At 35.1% G+C, this 24,825-nt stretch overlaps 1 protein-coding gene across 5 annotated transcripts; it reads right to left on the bottom strand.

The window, feature by feature from the left end:
• Window positions 1–6,547: 6,547 nt before the first annotated feature.
• Window positions 6,548–21,557, bottom strand: LOC131064922 (probable protein phosphatase 2C 55). Of its 5 annotated transcripts, none has more exons than XM_057999258.2 (6): window positions 21,225–21,557; window positions 19,296–19,382; window positions 18,299–19,190; window positions 7,767–8,091; window positions 7,447–7,596; window positions 6,548–7,343 (listed from the first exon to the last, which is right to left on the bottom strand). In XM_057999258.2, exons 3-6 carry the CDS (start codon window positions 19,108–19,110, stop codon window positions 7,038–7,040), a joined length of 1,593 nt encoding a protein of 530 aa, XP_057855241.1. In that variant the 5' UTR covers window positions 19,111–19,190; window positions 19,296–19,382; window positions 21,225–21,557; the 3' UTR covers window positions 6,548–7,037. The 5 variants fall into 5 exon arrangements, with proteins under 5 accessions (XP_057855241.1, XP_057855242.1, XP_057855243.1 ...); XM_057999259.2 differs by having other exon boundaries at window positions 21,111–21,427; XM_057999260.2 differs by having other exon boundaries at window positions 19,296–19,376; window positions 21,225–21,427.
• Window positions 21,558–24,825: the final 3,268 nt, after the last annotated feature.

Genomic DNA, 24,825 nt, shown 5'->3' with positions numbered 1-24,825 from the left:
CGAGTTTGGATAATTTTCTTTCAAAAATGCTTAGATAAGATTGTCTTAGTTTCAACTCTCTTTCGAATTTTTTGGTTTTCTGAGAAGACTATAATTTTTGAGGTCTATCGTTTTATGCCTTAGAAGGTTTTTTGGCATGTCCAAATATGGTTCAGATTTCGGTAGGTTGTTTTTCAAACTTTTTTAAAACTTAAGTATTATGTATTTGCTTCTTTTATTAAATATAATCGACTTTGGCCCTTGGTTGATTAAAAAAAAGGATAAAATTACAAATTTACATTTGTCTAATTTACATAATATGAAAAGACATTGAATACATACCTAAGATAATAAAAATTATAAACATGGTATAGTATCAAGACATAGACGTCATAGCTAATAATGAGGCTTAAATAATAAATTTAATCATTGATGGTCAAGATAATTGATTCCTCCTTAAGATCTTAATTTTCATTGGGTCAAGGTGTTTATTTCTCTATGCTAGATAGTTAAAATTCACATTATTCACAATGTGAAGTGGTTAAATGATAAGATGTCGATGCTTCTTTTGTTCTTCCATTGGCTTTTGTTCCTTGTTGCAAATATCAATAAATCCATACATATAGCTAAAGCAAAAGAAGTATAGCTATATATTTTATTCATCAATGGTTCAATTAAATTCACATATATTAGAAATGTAATTCAACATAAACTCGAACATCAATGACATGAATTACCAATCTCGTAGATTAGTATGTTCATATTTTGTATATTAACATTATACAAATCGGCAATATCTAATTTTAAAATTAAACTTATAAAAAAAATATTATTATATAATCAAAATCAGATAATTTAATGAATTAAGTTTAAAACGTATTGAACGAAAACATAATTATGTGTAGTCTCACTATTAAAAAACAAACTAATAAATCACTTTATCCATAAGACGTGTAGTTTACTCATGAAACCATGTGCTTCCATTAAAACCCACTATTCATGTCTAAACTAATTTTAATATATAAATTAATAAAATTTAACCTTCTCATATCACAAGCACTAAGCATCACTTAATAACTAATAATAAATCATATTATTAGAATAATTTATAATTTGAAGATTCATCTTCCAGTTTTAAGGGTATCATAATTCTCTCATAATCTAATGATATTTCTAATCACATTAAACTCAAAATATTTTTCATATAATTCTCTTATAAGAATTGTATAACGCCAACATATACGAAGCAAAATTGAAACAACAAAATGGCATCACTGTTGGAGAGAACACAGGCTGCAGAAGGAATCACTACTCTACAAACCGATATATGCATATTTTACAAAAGATCACAGACAAGAGAATCGAAATATGTAATTATTCTATTTCAATCAAAAGATGGCATGTAAATATCGTCACTACAGAAAAGAAGGCAATGTAAGCGCATCCCATTGCGATTTGCGCCGCCATACCACACATTCTCATCACCGTCTTTATACCACTCTGAAATGTTGTGCATAGCCATAGCCATCGCCTCTTATCGCTGAGATATTTGATCCAGTTGAAGAAATCCTCTTCGTACTCATTTTAATGGAGCGCGAGATCGAAGATTCAAATTTGAAATTCAAATGTATTAGTTGCAGTTTCATTTACTAAGCGCATCCCATTTTCCAAAGTGCGGGAACAGTGAATTTAAACTCAGTTTGGTTTATGCATCGGGTTGCTAACGACAGCTAGCTGCTGACTCTGGTGGTTAACGGTTGGCTTACAAGAACGGAAACAGGTGTTAGCGACCGGAACGGATTATGTAGGCCCCACACGAGACACTCTAAGCAGTCAATGTTTAGAGTGTGTTGGTTGGATGCATCTATTCTGGTTTCAAAAAGACAGTACGGATTGATTAATACGTGTGTTAGTCACGTGTTTTACACTGTTGATTTTGCAATTAACGGTTGCGATTGACTAATCTATCATGCAGTACGACAGATCTGTTTTGAAACTAGAATAGCCGCGGCCATGCTGGTTAAGCCAGACCGTTGGGATGCGGTGGTGAAGATGTGGATCACGGAGCTTTTGAATTAGGTCATCGTGCATCTCTACCTAATCGTGCAGCTATGCACTCATCTCGATGATTGATGCAAATGAAAGTGCTCAGAGGTTCAAGTCGTTGATAGGTTGACCACAGACTGGTGGAGTTAGCTCGAGTGTGCAAGTTTGTCCAACTGTACAATAGTGTGATGATCTGCGTTGTAAATGTGAATGAAGAAGCACATCATCAAATGCTCTCTGACTTGTTGACTACACTGTTGTGGAGATAGGCTAGCGCACAAGTTCAAGTTATCTACGTAATCACGCAGAAATATGGAAATCATTGAAATTTGATGCTTTGAGATTGGTTAATATCAAATTGTGTATAATTGTAGACAAGGAATTTTCTATCATAGGAGTTTGCAAAGTGGTTTCATGTAGTTGTCGATTCATGCCCAACACCTCAAATATTACTTCTCCTAAATAGTAAGGTGTTTTTGATGATATACATGTTTCATCTATTATGGTGTGTAGTGCAATAACAATTATTATTGATTGTGTTCTTGTCATAACTTGTTCAACTAGCTCTATATTTTGCTACCTACAAGGTTTATTTTGTTGTTTATTGGTAGAGATTTAGCCATGGTTCTTGCTCTATCCAACTTGGATGAATGTCCAAGTCAATATTGGTGTGTCCAAGTTCTTGATTATTTTTCGCGTTCCTACCTATTGTTATATCTTTATGTTTGGCTAGATGTATGCTATAGGCCTTATTTTTCTATTTTGTTCATCACAAGTCTTGCATTATCACTTGTTCATGGTGTTGCTTGATATCATTTTATGGTCTTCTACATCTTGTTTGTCTTTAAATGCATTGTTTCATTCTACATTGTCTCCTCTCACCCTACTATTTGACCTATATTACTTCCATTACTTGTTGGTTATTGCCACAAAAGCTTTCTATGATGTTATTATCGCTACAAAGGTTGATATTCTAACTACTATTATTGTTCCTCCCTTTATAGTAATTGTACCTCTATTTTGGTTTATAGAGGATGTTGTTTTGGCCCTATTTTCTAGATTTGTGGTGGAATTAGTCTCTTTTGGCTATTGATCCATTTTACAATTGCCAAAGTTGCCTAGGTTCATCTTGCAATGGGTTTTCTCCTTCCTATCAATGAAATCCTTGCCTATTGTGGTCTATATTCAGTAAGTGTTGATATCAAAAATTGGTGGTCAATACAGCTTTCAATTGCTTCCATCCGTATTGCAATAATTATCAAATTATTTTTTGTCTTTCTAATGGATTGGTATCTCTTCTACAGCAACGTGGAAATGGTGGCTTCATGGTTCCTTAGTGTGTGATGTATAACTTACAATTGTCTACTATTAAATGTTCCTTGTTTCCATATCAAAACAAGGTTTGAAATGTTTGTGTACCCCATCATCTACTATTCATCCCACCTACCAATGGCTTGTGCTTCAATGTTCACCAATTATTTTTCAAATGTTTAAACCCTTGTGGTTGGCCTCATTGGTGGTTGGTTGTATCCTTAACATTGATGGTTTGTCCCTAATGTCTCTCGTGAGTTGATATACTGTTGTAGGATATAGATTGGATTTACTTATTGAGTGTCGTGCATACTATAATGAATATGTTTAATGCTTATTTGATCAACTAGTGATCTTGAGGCAATTTCTAGTATTATTGGATAGTCTCTTTTACCATTAAACAATTGGGTGGTTCACATTCACGATGTCAACTCTCAAGGTGATTATTGGGTTATCTTGTGTGATCTTGTGCACTCTTCTAATCAAAAAAGTTATATCCCTATTGGCCACAAAATGACAACTTAAATTCCCTATCTTAATCTAAATATTATATATTGATAAGAAGAAGATGCAAAAAGGGTTGGTTGATTGATTGATAAGAAGAAGATGCAAAAAGGGTTGGTTGATTGACAAATTGGATGACCAACATGTGATTATAGATTAAAGAGAGAAAGGAAGGTGCAAAGTTTGCCTTGTCTCTTGCATCATACGAAACAATATTAAATGTATTGTACCAATGTGAGATTGCATTTTTAATCAGCAAAAGAGAGAATATAACGTGCAACCTTGTATCTTTATATTGTACTATCCAATATTATATACTTGTCTAGTTTTCAAAGTATGTCTAATTTTCATTGTGAATATGCCACATTACTTTTTATAGTTTGACAAGTTCTCTTAATCACCATTTGTTGACTAAATTATTACATTTGATTCATTTATCTTTGAAGAGAGCAAGTATGCAATCTTGTCGATTCAGAGAGCAAGTATGCAATCTTGTCGATTCATATGTAAGATATGTTATTGTGATTAACATGCAATGTCATTTGTTTCCCATCTTAGCATGTAGACTGAAAGTTAGATCTGTGGACCTAGTTGTTTTACTCGAGTAATGTCCATTGTTGGTAAAAATCTAACTTTATTGCCCTTCCTAGATAAAGGTACCTGTCTATGATCGATCCACCACCCCACATTTTATAGAAAACAACAAACATCTACCTTAATCGTCGATTTAAAGTTAGTTGGCCGCATCCCTTTAATTTCACTGCCCCACTAGCACAAAGAATATATCATAAACCTCGAAAAGGCCATTCATAATTAAATCTACAATATTGTTACAACCGTATATATGTACGAACATAACGTATTGCAAAGCTTTAGAGGTTAAGAAACAATGGTCTCTACATGCCTGTGGTGTTATACCCTTGATCCAAGGTAAACCAGTAAATTAGTACTTCGTGATAAATTTATTGGATTTTTATATTTTGTGAGATATGGTTTGTGTTTTGTCTTCTTATAAAAAACCCTTGGTTTGGCAGAGCCTAAACAAATCAGATCCATCCTTATTTGTCAGTCCTTTTCAAGCCACAATCTAATCATAAACCTTGCTTTCGACAACACAATCTGAGCTTTGGTGTCACTGCAAGTCTCCAAGATTTGTGTGAACGTCTACACACCATCAAGCACTAACCAATTAAAAACTAAAATCATGAAATTTCCAGGCCATAATGATTTGTTTGTATTGGCAATGATAAAATCTACACAATCAAATCCAGAAGAATACGAACAAATCACTTGGAAATCAACAATTATCTTCCCCTCCAAGACCACAGCAAGATCGCATAAAATATATTCGATGGTCAAATACCCAAATCCGAAATCCTAGATTAACCGTATTTAAAAGATATTTCTATCCTCCCCTCCAAGACCACGGCAACAATAAAATCTACACAATAAAACCCAGAAGAATACGAACAAATCAATTGGAAATCAACAATTATCTTCCCCTCCAAGAACACGGCAAGATCACATAAAATATATTCAATGGTCAAATACACAAATCCACAAATCCAAAATCCTCAATTAACCGCATTTGAAAGATATTTCTATCCTCCACTCGGGGAGCTAACTGCCCAAGAACATAGAAATCTAGTGTGAAGCTAAAATAAGATCTGAAATCAACATTAAACTGAATTTTAAATGATTTCAGATCTGAGATCGTGTCAAACTGCCATTCAGCACCTAGGAATTCAATACCTTGTGCAAACTTTATTTCATTTTGACACCCAGATGCTAAAAAGTATCAAACTAGTTTATAGCGTTTAGAATCTACAAAAGCACTGAAAGCATTAAAAGAAAATAGAACTCAGCACCTCCAAAATCTGAGAGGTGGAAGGAAATGACACTTGTAGCTCAACTGCACAACCCCAGGGACACAAATTGATTCCAAAACCACTAACCTAATTGACACATCAGTATATGCCATGGTCAACCAAACAACGTTGCACTCAACCAGTTCACCGTAAATCCACCTGTCCACTGGAAAACTATTCTAAAAGATAATAACAAAATTGGGATCTGAGGCCGAAAATGTAACCCAATTCAAAACGCTCTCAGATTCAATAAAGCTTTACAGCAGTTAGAAGATAGAAACTAGGAAGTCTGCTGCGAAAGACTCTCGATAAAAACCATTGGTAAAAGTAAATAATCATTTATCCCATGAAACACAAATCAAAAGGAACGAAAACTCTCTCAAGACCGTGACAACTGGCAGACTCTCACACTACAAACATTTCAGGAAGTCAAGGCGAACATATCATTGTAAAATTATACTGAGAATCTGCTAGCCAATCTTGTAAGAATCTAGCAGAAGTCAACATAGCATAATACGTTACGAGAACTTGACAACACATGAAAATCAACCTTGGTGAAGAAGTTATGAATCCTTCCCAAACAGAAAGAATCATTATCGAAACTCAAAGATCTAATTTATCAAAAATTGTAAGTCCAAACCCACATACATTTAAATTTTGAGAAATACAAGATTTTTTTTTTCAGCAACTAATATGCACTAAAAATGTAATTACCAAACTGAAACACAAATCAGTAATTTCTAACTAGGACAAAACAGAGAATTAAACTCAACCAGGTTTTTCAATAGTTATAATTACTATATTTTTGCCAAGGCAAGCAAAATTTCTAAAAGCATTAGTGTACAAAATACTCTTTCTAAATCGAATTGCTTGTAGTGTCCAATAATAAATATAGTACAGTCCATGTTTTGCGGTTACTTCCAAGTTTCCAACTACTTGTGCTTAGATACATTCCTAGAACATACCAAAAACAATTCTACCATTACTAAACCTGCCTTTTTACCCTCAAACGAGAATGTGATAGTAAATGCTTTACATATGCCAAAATTAACCATTTTGATATGCGTACCCATTACTGGAACTTTACATCAATGCAATCAATAGGGTTAACCTTCAATGGCTTGGGATTAGAAAAAATTTCCCTTTTCTTGACCATTCCCACCACTTGATGCATTGTGCTCTAGGCAAATTACTCAGTACTTGAGAAATGCTTATATTTGCAATAACACAATTTACACAATTTGCAGAACACAGCATAAACATTTAGATAAGTAAATATCTTCTCAAGCCTTGGCAATAGACTGTAAGATAAACCATCCAAGGAATCTTCTACTCTTCTGGGTTAGAATTGGAGCTTGCAACATATGATACAACAACAGTAATATCATCCAGTTTTCCACCATAATATCTAAAACCTGCATCTTGGGCAGCAGTAGAAAAGGGAGTTTGTCTATGTTTATCTTGTGCTCGCTGCCTTGCCAGTGCAGCAATTTTTTGAGCAGTAACCTGTGGCCCCAGACCAGCTCTTACAGCATGAACTACCACAGCAGTTACTTCACTATTGTATAGATTATCAAAGAGCCCATCTGTACCAGCTATAATTACATCTCCTGGAGCAACTTGAAGGGTGAACATCTGTATATCTCAAACATATTAAAATATCAAAATAAGAAATCAAATTCAGTCAAATGTTAGGAACAGAATATAACTAAAAAAATTATTAAGGACATTGCTTCACCTGTGCAGAGCTTGGGAGGTCACTACCACCTCCACTTTCAAGTTGAAATGTGAAATTGAAGTTATGTTGCTGGACAGGAGATCTGAAGATTGTACATCCATCCCTCACTACTAAAAATCCACTATCCCCCAAATTGACAGCATGAAGACCCTAGAAAAAACATGACATTTATGTCAGTTTAACTACATGCGTAAAGATGATGAACAGGAGCTAATTCATTTGATGAAGTTATTTAGAGAAAAAATTGCAAACATCAACGCCTACTGCAGTGATCAGAAGATAATAAGGGAAAGAAGCATATTTCCATAAGTTGAAGTTACCTGATCAGAAAGGGCTAACATACAAGCTGTTGATGATCCCCTGGATTTTGTACTTACATAAGCTTTCTCCAATACCCTTGACAGATCAACAGAACCTCGAGGTTCCTCTTGAATTGCAGCCACAGAATGAGCCATTAGTTCACGGGCATACATACCTGCATTAACACCCATCTCAGCCCATCCTCCCACACCATCAGCAACACCAATAGCCTGTTCAGCTGTACATATAAAGTGAGCATCTTCACCACCCGTTTCCTCCTTATCAGGATGTGGGAGGTAACATGCACCTGATTGCAGTTTCAATACTCTGTCACCAAGAAGATCCCTACAGACCAAAAAATGTAATGTAAATGAGATTTGATAATATGCCAAGAAACTTAGAGATCAAAAAGTATGACATATAGGGAAAGAGCTTTAAACTGTTTTGTTAAATAACTAACTCTACCAATTGACGCCAGTGAAAGAAGAAAAGGAAACATACTCACATAAATACATCAAGGAAAAAAAATATACAGATAGTTTTACATGTTCAAACAAAACAAATTTACATAACTGACGGCCACAAATACTCAATTCAAGATTCAATTATAAAGAATACAGAGAAAATCTTTATAAATAACATTTGGTTGGATCTTCAATTGTCAGAATGTCAAACAAAATTTTAACAGCGTATCATCATGTCCATTGCAATTAATCACAGGAATCCATATGAAATTATAAAAATTAAAAATATTATGGTAGCACAAAGACATTTAACATATAGCATACCATATGATCAATTCTGAATTTAACTTTGTAACCAATAATAAGGAAAATAAATTAGTCAGGAAAAAAAGCCAGGTTTTGACTAGTCTCTCAGGATGTAGCTTGTCCAAAATTCCTTCTGAGCACAACAGCATCGTTAAACCTGAAAAAGGATTTCTGCACCTTGTCAAGATGTTTTTTCAAACTCCCCATTTCAGGTTCAATTGTATGAGGTTTATCTCCATCAATATATTAATGTATTTCAAAACCTTGGAAATAATACTGCACTTCAGATAGTATTCTGATTGCTTCGTCAAACAAAAATCATACTGCAGAGTTAAGAATGTCATCGTCACACAATAATAAACCAAAACGTTTTCAAATTTAGAAAAATGCATAAATCAATATCCATTTCACTGCAAGCATACATTGAACCATTCTACCTACTATAATAAATCAACTGTTCTCACACTCTCAGACAAATAACCTACAGAATCCTACAAGATTCCAAATTAAAACAAAGCCAACAGAACAGAATAACAGCTTGTAGAGGATAGTTTGATAAAAAGTTTCAAAGAGAAATCCTAAAGCACTGACAATGAAGCTTACTTTCACTTTAGCAAACTGCTTGTATAGACTGTATAGCGTAGTACACTCACTGACACATCTATCTGAGAAAAAGAGAATGATTCATACATGAAAAAAACTGTCTGCCTGTATGAACATGCAATTATTTTCATTCAACCTGTGGAAATTATGTAAAACATTTCTGGAAAGTAGAAACAACATCTGTCTGTATTAGGCGTCCAATTATTTTCAGTCTGGAAATTATAAAAAGCTTCTGGAAACCACTGTTTGTTTCCATGTTGAGACTCTAAAAGAGAACCATCCTGATTAGCATACTCTAATGAGCAGCAACCCAAAATATGCAGGTGTATGCCACTATGTTCAATTGTATGATGAAATATAGAAAGGTCTCTTCAACTTTATCCTTGACAAAAAGCCAATTGTTTAAACTATAGCTTATTTATAAGCAGAAAAAAATACTAGGATATTCAAAGAGTAAAATGAAAGGAGCTGTAGCTCTGTCATTGCTGGTGTGATATCTAAAGTACAGCTCTGAAAATTAAACAGGCATCTAGATTAAGTATATCTCAAAGTATCTTGATAACATCTCAAAGGTTAAGCAATGCTCCATATAGAGATATGCTCCAATATCATCTCCCAGTTTTATACTATATTCACAGGAGAATAGTCCTTTGAATAATCCACTTTAAGGCCATCTCAATGTCTCTAGCTATATCAAGCATAAACATGTATAATATAGAGATCTATTAGAGTTATCTTGTATTTGCTAATAATTATTTATTTAATTATTAGTCTATTATACTCTACGCTTAAGCTAAACTTAGGATCTTATAATTCTTTACGGTTTTCACCTTTAGGGTTTCGAGTATCCTAGAATTCTCTCTTTGTATTTTCATAACAATTGTAATTATTGAATTCCATTCTTGTTGCACAATCAATATGACTCCTCTTTTTTGGATCTCTGAATTCTGGCCTCCATAGCTTTTTTGCTTCTCTCCTTCTGTGACAAGTTTGTATGCAGATGATCTTTGGGAGTTATAGAGTTGATTTTTCCTCAACTCCAATATGGTATCAGAGCTCTAGATCTGCATGCCCCTATTCTCTTCATGAGAGATTTTGGGCTTTGTTCTTCAGATCTGTGTATTCGAAGGTTTGTGCAGTTGTTTTTTTCCATTTCTGGGGGTAGCTGATTTTTTGGTACATTTTGGTGCCAAAAGGACCTCACGGTTGGATTCAAGAGGCCGATTCCACGAAATTTGATATATTTTGGTGTCGGGTGTTCGGGAGGCAAAAAAAATTTAGGCCCCAGGCCATACGGCCTCAGGGCACACAAATCAAAAAAAAAAATTAGGGTTCAGTTTAATGGCTTGCCCAAGCCAACGGGGTCAACACAGACCACCGGCAGTCAGTTAACCACCGGGGCCGCATTGGGGGTTACCACCAGTCTCCCAAGCAGTCACCGCCCGACGGTCTTTACACCTACGGCCCCCCGCTTCACAATTATCGTGGCGGTCACCGTCACCACCACCCCTGCGAGTCGCCTGCCGCCCGGCCCCGGCCGCCGCCACCTGCTCTGCCACCCGCTGCTTGCTCTGCCCGGCCGCCATAACCCAGACACCACCTCCCTGCCACTAGCAGGGGTTTTTTTTTTTACTTGAAGGGTTTTTTGACAGGCTATTGGTTTTTTGGCCACAACTTGGGCAAACGGAGTCATTTTTTGCAAACCTTATATCGTCGGAAAGCTCTTTCTGAGCTCTATCCAGGTCTGGAGATTTGAATTTTTGTTTTTTTGTTTTTTGATGGTGTTTTTTGCTGTCAAAGCCAGAGGTTCATTTTTGCACTCCGGGAAACATAACTTGAGCATCCGAACTCCGTTTTTCAAAAACTTTATATCGTTGGAAAACTTGTTTTGTGCACTTTCCAATCATATGAGTTTTATTTCCAGATTCTGCTCCAGGTACATTTTATTCACTTTTTTGCTTTTCAACACTCTGGTGAATATCTTGAATGTTTCAAGTCCTGGGATCTCTCTCTTTGAGTAGGATGTCTCATCTTTCGCTGATCTTTCTGTATTTCCAGTCTTCTGTCTTTTCTGATCATTGTACATCATTTTGTAAGCTATTTTATGCAAACGCACTAAGATAAAGTGTCACTATGCATTGTATACTTGGGATCTTGCACATCTTGTGCCTTATTGTACATGCACTACATTATAAAGTGCCATGGTGGGGTTGATATTTGTCTTTGTTTGCCATCTACCTTTGTCACGTGAGTGTTCCTTCCATGACATTCGCCTCATGATGTGTGTCAAATGAGTGTTCCTTCCACGACACTATGTACTTTCTCTACACCTTGGATGTTCCTGGTTCTTCATCATGCAATTCTTGTTGGCCATTCTTTTCAGTGTACCCGTCCCTCTCCCTTTTCAACATTATGGGGGGTTTCTCTTGTTGGTTCTAATGCTTCCTTGGTTCGAATGATCAGCTCTTCAAGCTTTGGTGTTTTATGCCATCTATATCTTCGAGTTCAGTTGTTTGCCTTTTTTTGTCATTTGATTCGAGTAGTGTCATTTGAGGGCACTCATGCAGATTACAGTCTTATATATCTAGTCATGTTCTATTTCAGTGGAGGTTCTTCAGATCAGCAGTTACTCTTTGACAGTGTTTGCAGTTTCTTCATGCTTCGGTGGTGATCTTCATGATCCTTCTTTATTCCTGTTTTCTGGGACATTCTCTTGTTTGGAGGCTTTTTTAGACCTTCACTAGTATTCATCTCTTTTTGGAAAAGAGTTTTTTCCCATGTGGTTTTCTCTATTTCTCCGCTTTACAAAGACTCTTTTGTACTTGGGTACCTCATCAGGCCTAGTTGTTGGGACCCATCATTGCTTTCATGCATTTTTTAGATTTTTTTTAAGTCCTTAGTTGTTTTTTAGCTACTCCCTAAGTTCATCTTAAGAGGGGGTGTTAGAGTTATCTTTTATTAGCTAATAATTATTTATTTAATTATTAGTATTATACTCTACGCTTAAACTAAACTTAGGATCTTATAATTCTTTAGGATTTTCACCTTTAGGGTTTCGAGTATCCTTGTATAAGGATTCTCTCTTTGTATTTTCATAACAATTGTAATTATTGAATTGCATTCTTGTTGCACAATCAATATGACTCCTCTTTTTTGGATCTCTGAATTCTGACCTCCATAGCTTTTTTGCTTCTCTCCTTCTATGACAAGTTTGCATGCAGGTGATCCTTGGGAGCTGTAGAGTTGATTTTTCCTCAACTCCAATAATATCTTTTATTGTTATTAATTTAAGTTGCATTATAACAGACAATCCTTGAATAGCTCAATGATACACTAATAGTAGATTATATGTTAGGTTATTTATTTTTTGTTAAGGTTTTAAGTCTATTTTAATTTTATGCTAAAGATAGGATTTATATATTATATTTTTTAGTTTAATTTCAAAGTAGGTATGTCAGTGAAAACTATGTTAAAACTTCTGGAAACAACTGATTGATGTTAGACATTCAAAGGGGGAACCATTCTGATTAGCAGTTCTTCAGGGCAGCAAACCCACAATAAATGAGTTTTCATAGCTATGTTTAATTGTATGTGAAATATGGATAGGTCTCTTCACCTTTATGCTTGACAAAAAAGCAACCATTTAAATGATAACTAAATGATAACTTATTTATATGCTGGAAAAAGACTCAGGGTATTCAAAGAGCAAAATGAACATGAAAGGGAGCTGTAGCTCTGTCATTGTTGATGTGATATCTCCGAAGTGCAGCACTGAAAATTAAGAATGTCTACATAAAGCATATCTCAATGCATCTAGATAACATCTCAAAGGTAAAGCAATCTGCCATATAGAGGGATGATTCCCTCCAATGCCAGTTCTCAGTTCTTTCCTGTATTTGCCAGAGAATAATCCTTTGGATCGTCCGCTCTAAGGCCATCTCAATGTGTCTTGCTATATCAAACAAACCTATATGATAAAGTTAGCTTTTATTTTTATTAATTTTAGTCATATTCTAACATACAATCCTGAATAGCTCAATGTTACATTAATAGTAGATTATATGTTAGGTTACCTTATTTTTGTTAATCTTTTAAGTTCATTTTTATTTTATGTTGAAGCCACAACTTATATATTATGTTTTTTAGTTTAATTTTAAGGTAGGTATACAGGAATGTTTTCTTTAAGGAGATAATATACTTTCCCTAGTGATAGCTAGCTAAGCAGAAATCACAAGCTGAAAATCAATTCAATCCCAAAACTTCTAAACTTCAGCTGATTCTCGAAATCAATAATCATTTCTCATTGGATCTAGTGGAAAGAGATGGCAAGATCTGAGCGTTGAGCTTTAAAAGTTTAGGTTGAGGACATGCACATCACAATGTTTCATAGAGCTTCTGCCCTTTCAGGAATTTTTTAAAAATTATAAATAGACTAGAAACCCCCAAATTTCAACAAACTAGGACATAAACCTAATACGAGAAAATGCTTATTCAAATTTATGATAAAATCATGATTTATAACAAAGAGTAATTTATAAATAATTTAAAATAAAATAAGCAATAACAATGTAACATGTGATTCGCATATGAAGTACACAAATTAAATGTCACAGAAGTTACACATGTACTGCTGAACTTAGTACCCATTATGATACTGAACAAATATCATGATTCATTAAAAAAAGTAATTTATTAAATTGAGTAAAATAAGAAGTCATAATGCAACATGTAATTTGCAGACACATCACAAAAATTAGATGTCACAAGAGTTGATCATATAAAATTCAATGATAAATTAATCTAAACCTTGTAGCAAGCAAAAAGTACGGAGTAAATTTAGGTAGCCCGTGCTAGCTTCTACTACTGTGTTCCTCAAGAGTGTTTCATCACCATCATCAATAACTCTGGCCCCTCATAAACTTTAATTATTTTGCACCTCAAGAGTGTCGTAACATTATCGACATGTTCTGGCCTGCTGTGTCTCATAATGCTTAATGCAAAATTGTGGCAATATGCTTTGTGAGTTGAAATAATTATCTTTATGGCTTCAATAATGTAGCTGGGTGTACTTTGTGCATTGTGAATAAAGGAAACTATAAAAGCCTTTTTCAAGTTATGGCAGTAAGGCATTCAAATGTCTCCTTAAAACACAAGGGTAAGCTTGAGCATCCACCATCATAGGCCATGTGGAAGAAATGGCTACTGGATGTTCCCCAGAAATCCCTGATAGGAAATTAAGTGTCTTCCGGTCACCTCAGCTGGCCTATGTTTCCCCCATTCACAAGACAGATGGGGAGCATTCATTAGGCCATCCCCACCTATAAAACATTAAGCACCGTGTACCTATGGCAGCACACCCCAAACTCTACAAAACGTTGGTCAATTCTCATGGGAAACAGGATGTGTTCTTTCAGTCATATTAACAGCATCTACAGAATTGGTAACTATTGCACTTGATGGTGGGAAGCTTCTCAAAATCAATAGGCTTGACATTTTGAACCATGTTGATGCAGAGTGATTGACCAGAATGAGATTCAAACCATTAGAGCCAACAGTGATCTTGAACAAACACAGGTTCAGATGACAGTCATGTCTTTCGCAGACTCAACTGACTTAGATGATGTTGATCATTTTAAATGGGAGGTTCAAAATGAATCGTCAAAACAGCTCCCACAAGAAAAACCAAACCAATTTAGGTTTCATTAGGAGAAGAATAGTTATCAGAGCAAATATCTAAAACAAAAGGTTGATCAAAAAGAAAGCACGCAAGAAGAGAGTGATCAAGATACTGCAAAAATTGTACAGAGACAACAAAAAAAGGAGATTCAGGAATGAGAGTGTAGAAGATATTCAAAATATAAAAATAAAAGATTGGTAATCAATGCCAGATGCAGAGGTAAAGCTGCATGCAGCTGATGCCATGGTGACCATTGCTGGATTTACTACCTAGATGTAAGCCTTAATGTCGGCCAAGAACAATGTTGTTTGATCAACATAGTTAATCTGAGTCACTGAAAGGAATATTGGCAATAATTATTAATATTGATTTTAACCTTTGTGAGCATAGCAAACAATGATGGAGAACGACATAATGCAGGCAGTGAGTTATTTTGCATGCAGCATTTCACAAAATAAATTGGTGGATGAGTCAGTAAACTGCAAATTTCAAAGTTGTTGATGGGCTTCCTCTTAAGGCCTGTCTTTATATCACAGCTGTTGTTTGAAGCTCTAGCATTTTATCAAATAGGTGGTGTTTTCCAGTGTGTAAAATTATATGATGTTTTATCAAGATTCAAGTGCATAATTTTGAGTCAATCTCATTGACCCATATTTCATGAGTAGTTGAAATGAACACATTCTTATGAGCAAGAATGGTCTACTTAGCATTCATCACATCTAGGTGATGCTCATAAGGGTTCTTGCGAATCAATACATCTCAATGAGATTGATTCAAAACCTATGCAGTTGACTCTTAACAAAATATCACATGATTTAACACATTACAGAAAACAACACCTCCTTGATACTGAATGAGCTAAGGAGCTCCATAAGGAATGGTTCAGATTTTTCATTGACCCATATTTCATGAGTAGTTGAAATGAACACATTCTTATGAGCAAGAATGGTCTACTTAGCATTCATCGCATCTAGGTGATGCTCATAAGGGCTCTTGCGAATCAATACATCTCAACGAGATTGATTCAAAACCTATGCAGTTGACTCTTAACAAAATATCACATGATTTAACACATTACAGAAAACAACACCTCCTTGATCCTGAATGAGCTAAGGAGCTCCATACGGAATGGTTCAGATTTTTCAAATGCAGCAAGCTATGTGGACTTCATCTTGAGGGAAACTCCATGCTTCATCTATAGTGTCCCCTATTTATACACTGTCAATTCCCAATAGCAACATCTAAGTCACTACCTTCTATCACTATTAATCGAGCATAACTAACTGATTCTTTGTAATATAACTTATGATGCCATTAAAACCATGCCTAAACCCAAACCAATCTGACCCCATTCCCAGAAGAGGGCTTGGCTGCTTAGGGCGCTTGACACCACCTCCTTAATGTAGCCCAGATTACCGGAACTCAGTCCATTCACCCTTGGGGCCTGCAGCCCAGATTTCAGGAGTCGTCCTTTCACCCTTGGGGATTTCTATTGAAGTGGTTTTACTCTGCCCTTCCCTAGCAGCACCCATCTTCCTTGGGGAATAGAAAGATTAGAATAGATTTATGACTTAGGACAAAGTTATGGCAATAACACTTTGTACTATGGATGTATATTATAACTGTCATACATATTGCAGTCTATATTAAAAATACTACTAAATTCTGCATAAGAACATTATCAGGCTTCATATATTAAACATACATATTAAGCGCATTCTCATGCATACCACCAACAACACGGATGTTACTGCCTGTAACTTGGTAACAATTCTGATCTGATCTGATTGATGGTGGTCTCCCTGGATGCTTTTGATTCCTTTTCTTTATATCTCTTAACGTGAGGGAGAGGTCACACCTCTTCATCATGGATGCCCTTTGGCAAGAGACACACCCTTTCACCATAAGCAACTCTTCATTATTTCTACCCTTTGAAAGGGACACAACCTTCACAATCAGCTCTGCACTTCTTATTTAAATCAGACCTGCACCTCTCAGTCCCAAATCATGCCACCCTCAAATGAAGTTTTCTTCTCCCTTTTATATCTCATATTTGAGGGAGTCACAACTTTTCATTTTATGTCTTTTGACTATTCATTAAATTAATTAAATCTTAATTATATTTAATTATATTCATTTATATTTTAATTTAACTTTTTTAATATTTTAATTTTATTATTTATTATTTATTATTAAATTCTATTTCAAAGTGAGGGCATCACATCATCCTTGGATGGGTACTTGGATGGGTGACCTCCCAAGAAATCCTGGTGCTTCATCCTTGTGAGCTTCACCTAAATTGAATGAGAAATGGTTAAATGAAATATGGGTCAATGAGACTGACTCAAAAACTAGGCAGTTGAATCCTGATATGGGTCACATGGCTCTAGCATTTTATTTTAGCTAACTGGCTGCTATTATAATACTGTTCCACTGGCAGTTTGAGCTTGGGGTTATTTCCATTTCTTGGGTTTGAGTTGGTGGCTTACATTAGTGGTAACAATAGGTTGTAAGATCGGAATTGGGTCTTTAAATCTTAGGACAGCAAAAATTCTTTGGAAGCTAATATAAAAGAGTTTTCTGATATTAATTCAAGGAGTCATAAACTTCTAGTATAGAAACAAACAATGAGCTCAAAGCAAATATTAAGAAGGTAGAGGAATAAACCTAAGAAAGGAGAAACGCTAGTTTCTCAAGCAGCTGAAAGACAATATGGAAGGAATAGAAATTGAGGAAAAGGTAAAGAAATGAGAGGTGCTATGGTCATCTTTGAAGGAATTTTGGCAGGATCAAACTACAAGTAGCAAGAAAATAAATCTTCAGTGCGGTAATCATCTTAAGTGCTAATATGAAGCAAAATACTAAAAAGTGATCTAATTTAGTCTCAGAAAGAATCTTTATAATTACTGAGGCATCAGTCTGCAATTATCATGACAAGGTGATGTTACTGCGTTACATGAAACATTTTACACAATTGTAACAGCACAGTTGGTGAAGGTCAAAAAATTTATTCTGTTAACTGGACCTTTTATGTCTTTGGAGTGTCAGTCCTGTGGATATATTCAAGTATGGAAAAATATGGTTGGCCCTAGCAGTGCATCTGGATCTTATGTCCAAAATCTGGTTGCTATAAAAAATGTAGGAGAACATAAGCTCTCTGATGACTGCTGATCTCTGTTAAATCTGTAACTTTTAATCTTATCCTTGAAATAGATATATAGATCAACAATTTGTCAGCAGCACTTTAGTTGTGTTATCCATATTCCAGGCATCAGATTTGTAAATGTAAATCATATTTTCCAAAAATCCCCATGGTTTCCACTAGCAAAAGTAGAAGCATATCTACACACCACTATTTATTGGCTATCCTAAATGTAATAATGGAACAATTTATGTTCCTCATTCAATATTTGATAGAAAGAATGAAAACAACAATTGCCCATCCAATCCAATCATGTAAAACAAAAAATTAAAAGATCAAACAAAGTAAGAATCAACGTACTGGTCTGAAGTACTAGACAAATCTTCCGGATTATCGTCCTTAGCACAACTGGTGAAAGGCACATCCTGAACTACTCGAGCTGTGTTAAAGAAAGCACTAGAGCTGTGAAAATCTTTTACCCTAGGTGTCCATATCCAGTGAAACCAGCTTCCTGTTCTGAAAATGTGAAATGCAAGTAGACCAGAGATCAGGTTCACTTCAGAACGTCCTCGGTTATCTGATTTACCTCCATTTCCACCAGAGTTACCTTTCCCTCCAACACTATGAAAAGAAGCTATTTTTAGACCCCTGCTAAAGCTGACATTCTCATTATGCCTCTGGAAATGAAGAAAACCTTTAAGACGCACAATTCCCACATCTGAAACCGTGCTGATACTATTATAACCCTTCACTCTCCCCAAAAGCTTTCCTGCTGAAATTGTTTTCGGACAGTACTTTGACGATGATAGAGGACTCTTACCAACAAGAAAAACATTGGCGTGATATTCACAAGCTTGCAATGATGGACCAGAGACAGATGGTATTGCAAACATCCGAGAGAGAGCTTCTGAAACGGTGATAGCCTTTCCTTGATCAACTGTTTGGTCAACACATGTATTTGATTGCCTTGATCGGCATAGATTGCGAAATCCTGCAATGGATGGAAAACTATCCACACAAGAAGAATACAGAACAGGAACATCCAATGATAGCAGATTCCCTCTTCTGAGCCAACCACATGCAGATTCCTTAAGTTCTAGACTATGAAATGTACTTTGCCGAGTGGCTTCAAAGGCAGTTTTCAGACTCTGGAAGTATTGTGCAGGTGGCATTTTCTCCAAAGAAAACTATCTCTTCAAAGAACAATAGTTCATTGTATAAAGCTAGGGCTCTAATGATCCTTCTGATGAACCTATTCAATCATCAGCACAGAATATTTATGTACTTCCTTCTAAAAGATGAGTAAAACATTTTAGACTTCCTGCCAAATTATAAGTATACTGTAAATGCACAATACCTTTTTCAGGACTTCTTTTGCCCAAAGAAACTCTCAAAATGCTAAATACATTTTTGCCCCTTCAGTGGCCCTATGACTGGCCTTTTCCTGCACACACAGCAGAATTTATTCAGATTAAATGAATGAAGCACTGATGCATTGAAATAAATTGATGACGAACTAAAGACTAATATTAGGAAAGAATAAGCCCAGTTGCACTTGCACGCAAAGGAGTTTCTAATCTAGTACAAAATAAAGTTGCATGAATGTTAATGAGAAATAAAACAATTCTGTTTTTATTTGATGATGGCCTTTGGATGAATTTGTTTTGGGTTTGTAATTGGTGTTCATGATGCTCTCGTTCCAAATCAATCTCTATCAGTGCAACATCCAGCCTATGAATTCCATTTATAAGCAGACCCTACAACACCAAATTCAGATGACAATTCCCCCCTTAACACACCATATTTCATATCCCTACCAGGAACTAGAAATTCATTGCAAACAAAGAAAACCCCACCATGAATAAACATTCCCCCAATGTTAAATCATTAATACATTAATGTGTTTGCATGACAAGCCTAGGGTGACATTATGAATCAAATTTTGCACTATCTTACTTTGTAAACTCTGGTGAATTTATAGTCATCTTTTTGGGTCTGGATCGTGCTCCTACAGATGTCTGCAGTTCACTGAATTTAATGCAATTTTTTCTTCATAACCACATGTGTGTTATATGATATATCTATAAGGCATATATAATCTTCGCCAAAAATTCCACGTGTTTTATATATTAAAGGCACCGTTGGCCTTCCTCCAAACCTTCTGCTAACTTAAATTTTGCCTGAACTGATTGCAAACCAACCAAAAATTTAAAATGATATTCAGCCCTACTGTTCATATAGTTAAATTTTACCCAAACTGATTGAAAACCATACACCACTTAAAAATGATATTCAAGACCCCCGTTCATTAAGTTAACCCTGAACCATTGAACAGATTTTTACACAGTACGACACTGAAAGGAGACCCAAACTATTCCACAAAGTAATAATGTTCTACAAACTAAATATATTCAGGCTAAATTTATCGAAAATAAATAAAAGGTGTCACATCAAATGGAATAAAATTGAGTTGTAACAGCATTAAGGATCTCATAATGAAGCCCGGTTTCAAATTTAACGAAACATGAAAAATTGTTGCAATTTGATTGATACACTCAGTGACTAATGTATCGGAGAATTGATAATTAAGCAGATACTGGAATTCCAGAATTCTTGATTATGTGTTGGGTAAAACACCACATTTAATTTTAGTTGCAAACTTGCAACTATATTACGTGCAAGTACCAGGTGAATTTTCCATTAAGCAGGAATTCACCAAGTTAAAAAGAAAAACATCGGCTGAATCAAATGATCCAAAAATTAAAAAACTCATTGCATTGAATGAGATTAGCTCAGAGATAGAATCACGTAGGATTTCATAAAAGTACAGATTCAAATCCCAGGAGACATCACAAAGCGGTGAAGTAGAGTAAAAATACAAAGTCGATCGCTGAGGGTGAAGAAGTAGGGACTAAGTGCAAGTCCCTTCTGAATTTACAACCTAGATCATAGCAACCAAGCCAAAGGCTACCAATTGAAAGATAATGAAATTCAACATAATAAAAATAAATAAACGCATAGACTTGTCTGAAACACCTACAAGATTTTTCAAGACAAATATAGCGAGCAATACAAAGAAATTGGTATACTACAATCAATTAAGCTCTCGATTCTTTCAATTGCGAAAGCATATAACGCAAATCCTAGCATAAAAAATCTTCAAAACCCTCACCTGATAATTGCCGCAACATATAACCGACACCTAGAGAGAAAAAATCTCGAAACTCTAAATAGGGTTAGGTTTTATGACAGCGAATTTCCGATTGACTGGGAGCTAAAAAGGTACCGTTAGGAGCAGGATGTAGGCGCCGCTTCTGCCATTGTTGTTGTCGCCATGACCAGCTTGTGCTTCCACTCAAATAACGTAATCGACGAGGGTTCGAATTTAAAAACCCTCGCCCTTTCTTAATTATGTCTGACCCACCTGACCTTTCGCAGGTATCTGGAAGTCACGAAACCCTTAAAAACGAGATTAGAAAATATGCAATAAAAAGCATGGTTACGCAATTAATTTTATATGTCTTTGTTCGCTTTCGATACAGTTTGTCGTATTCTGTCTACTTTTCTTCGTGGTTAGAAAGTGTAAATGGAAATCTCAAAAAATCTCTAAATGTTTTCTTTCTCTTTCGTTTAACAGCTAGCGTGTGGGGTTATCCATTTACTTAAAAATGCTTTGAAAAATAATTTACTTGGTTAAGTAATTGGTTAAGTAATATGTCAGTATTTTAACTAGTATATTTATATTTAAAAAAATCTAAGTAAAATAAGATATCAAATTTGAAAATATTTAATATTTATAAATAATAGTAAAAAGCTGATTGTAATAAGATTGACGTGAAATTGTTTAGTAAATCATAAATAATAGTAAAAAGTTGTTTATAATGAGATTGATGTAAAATGTTCAATAAATCTTTTAGACTATTTGAAAGAAAATTCAAAATATAAATATTTAACATTTGATTTATAATTATATATAAATATTAGATCTAATATATGTAATATTTATTTTCTCCAAAAAAAGAATGTTGTAAATTTAATCCTTATTGAAACCTAACCCTTATTGTATCTCTCATTCTAATTCTAACCCTAACCCTAACCTTAACCCTCATCTAATATTAAATCTAAATCCCAATTGAATATAGAGACTAACCCTATTTAAACCCTAATGGAATATTGACCCTAATGTTAATTCATCCCTAGCTTTAATTATATCTTTAATTCCAATTCTTAACCTAACTTCGACCCAAATTTAACTTTAAATCTAACCCTAACTGACCCCTAATGCTAACCTTGTTTAAACCTTAATCTAACATTAACCCTAACCATAATTAATCTCTAACCTTCACCCTATTTAAACCCTAACCATAATTTAACCCTATAACCTTAATTGAACCCTAGCCCTGACTCTTATTGAATCCTAATCTAACACTACCCTAACCCTAACCTTACTAATCTAATATTAATCTACTTCTGGGTCTCGATCTGGAAAGGGGTCTTGATCTCAAGAATCGAAAGCAATCTTCATATCAAAAACCTTAATCTTTATCCCGAAAAACATAAGGCCTTCCTCTATTTCTGATTCTAGCAAGCATTTTCAACAACGGCAAAACTAAACACAACAGCGGGGGCAGCAGGGTGGGAGGCCCTGAAGAGCTACCCATAAATGACCTATCCCTACACCTCACTTTTTAAGGTTGAGCACCCCGCCCTCCTACTATCTCGGCCCCCTTTTTCCCCCAACCCTCCTCGTGTGAATTGAATACAATTATCGTCTTCTCTTCGTCGTAGTTTAGGACCTAACGCCACTTTCCTCCACATTCGAATACTAAAGAGCCTAAGGAAGTGATTCACTTTGATTAACCCTTGCAAAAGAGAGTCAAAGAATACTCTTAGGGTTTCTATTCCTTTGCTACTATGAAAGGGAAATGAGCTAAATGTGCAATGATAACAAACTAAGCTAGAAAGATAAACAAAATGACGAGGTAAACTGCAATAATAAAGAAATACATAACTAAAACTAAAACACAAAGTACAGAGATGAAGGGGAAATTCTGGTATGCACGTAATATCAGAATATGGGCCTAATTGAGCTAGACCAGGGGTCTAGTCCCTATCACTGTACTGAGTTGGAAATCTACAGTCTACAAATTGAAGTCCCAAGAAGTCAAACTGCCAAAAACTGCACAAATATACAAAGGATCAGGGCTAGGCACTTTGGTCCTAGACCAGAGCATTGGGTACTCTAGTCCCAGTGATCTGGGGCCTTCCTCTAGATCTGGGATTGTGACTATGAATTTTGGCTTTCTCAAAAGTTTCTGCTTCGTCGGATATTTGTACCTACACCTGCAACTTGAAAAATGGTGTTTGGATGGCTATATAGGGTTTTTCCTTAGTCAAACCCTTAGTTTAGGTGATTTCCACCTCCACAAATAGCCAATAAAATGTTGAAATGTGTGTGTGTGTCCTAGAATCCCATGTGTTTACAATATCCTAATGAGCTAGAATGCAAAATTTAGAGTTGTGTCTGATGCTTTGAGTATAAACCCTAAATGATCATAATGTTACAAATGAGAATGCTTCAAATCACAAATGCAATAACGTATCTAAAGCAATAATGTAAATCTAAAAACAAGTGATATGAAACTCATATAAAGATATGAAAATAACATGAAACCATACGAAACCCTAAGGGAGAGGTACAAGCCAATCAACAGTCGATGATCTCCTATTATTCTTCAATATCTTCAAAGCTTCAACTGATGATGAAAATGGTTGATGACGACTTGATGAATGCTTGATTTGTTGATTGAAGACTTCACATAAACCTGCACTTTCACTTCACAAGAGGCTCCTTCAATCACTAGAGTTCTTGGATGCTTTAAATGAGGAAAGAAAAGACTATATATATGAAACCCTCACTTGATTTTTTATCAAAGGCCAACTTAGAATTGATATATTTTCGCACAAATATGGATTTAAACATTATAATACTGCCAAAACACGATCCCAAAATTCAGAGAGAAAAAATAGGGACCAAAATGTCGTACTTAGGTATGGCCGACATTTTTTCCATTTTTTTAGGGATGCATGGTATCGTGATTACAAAGTCAATCCTAGCTCAATGTGACAATTTGAGGTGTTTAGATATGTCAAATTGGGCCTTAAAGGTCGAAATAGAACTTAATCAGGGTTTTGATGAATTAATTGATTAAAAGGATAAAATAAAAAGGGGCACAACCAAGGTTAAGGGCCCAATTTTATGATGCGTGGAGTGATAAAAGGGGACTTTAGATTTAATTAAATTAATTAATTAAATGCTTAAAGGGAATTTAAAAATGCAAAATACAACACACTAAGGCGGGTGCTAACCTAAGCGTGAAATTGTACCACCCAATTAAGGGTGTACAATCTACGACGCTACAAATCATAATTAAGCCCTAACCCTAACATTATTTTAACCATAACCCTATCTTGAATATTTTTGTTAAAACCCTAATTGAACCCTAACCCTATTTGAAACTCTTATCTCTAATTTTAATACTAACCTTAACCCTAATTGAAGTATAACATTAACTCTGTTTCAACCTTAACTAGATCCTAACTTAATTGAATCATAGCCCTAACTCTAACACTAATTAAACCCTAACCATAATTAAACTCTATGGATAACATTAATTAAATGTTAATTCTAATTTAAATGAACCCTTACTTTAATACTTATTAAGCTACAACTCAAGTTGAACGCTAACCATAATCTTAGCTATAACCCTTATTGAAATCTCACCCTCATTTAACCCTAATCCTAATCCTATCTTTAAATCTAATTCTAACCCTGAATTAAACCCTAGTCTGACAATGAATATAACCCTAGTTGAACCCTAATGCTA

Source organism: Cryptomeria japonica, chromosome 3 (assembly GCF_030272615.1).
Source record: "Cryptomeria japonica chromosome 3, Sugi_1.0, whole genome shotgun sequence".
In the NCBI taxonomy this organism is placed as follows: Eukaryota; Viridiplantae; Streptophyta; class Pinopsida; order Cupressales; family Cupressaceae; genus Cryptomeria; species Cryptomeria japonica.
This window is presented reverse-complemented; position numbering and strand designations above follow the sequence as displayed.

What these genes read in the sequence shown, in the direction of transcription:
- LOC131064922 (XM_057999258.2), bottom strand. Translation starts at nt 19,110, where the DNA reads ATGCCACCTGCACAATACTTCCAGAGTCTGAAAACTGCCTTTGAAGCC. An exon ending in TGTTAGCCCTTTCTGATCAG is followed by an intron (nt 7,597 to 7,766) that starts GTAACTTCAACT and finishes TGTTTTTTCTAG; the next exon opens with GGTCTTCATGCTGTCAATTT. An exon ending in ACCTCCCAAGCTCTGCACAG is followed by an intron (nt 7,344 to 7,446) that starts GTGAAGCAATGT and finishes TGAGATATACAG; the next exon opens with ATGTTCACCCTTCAAGTTGC.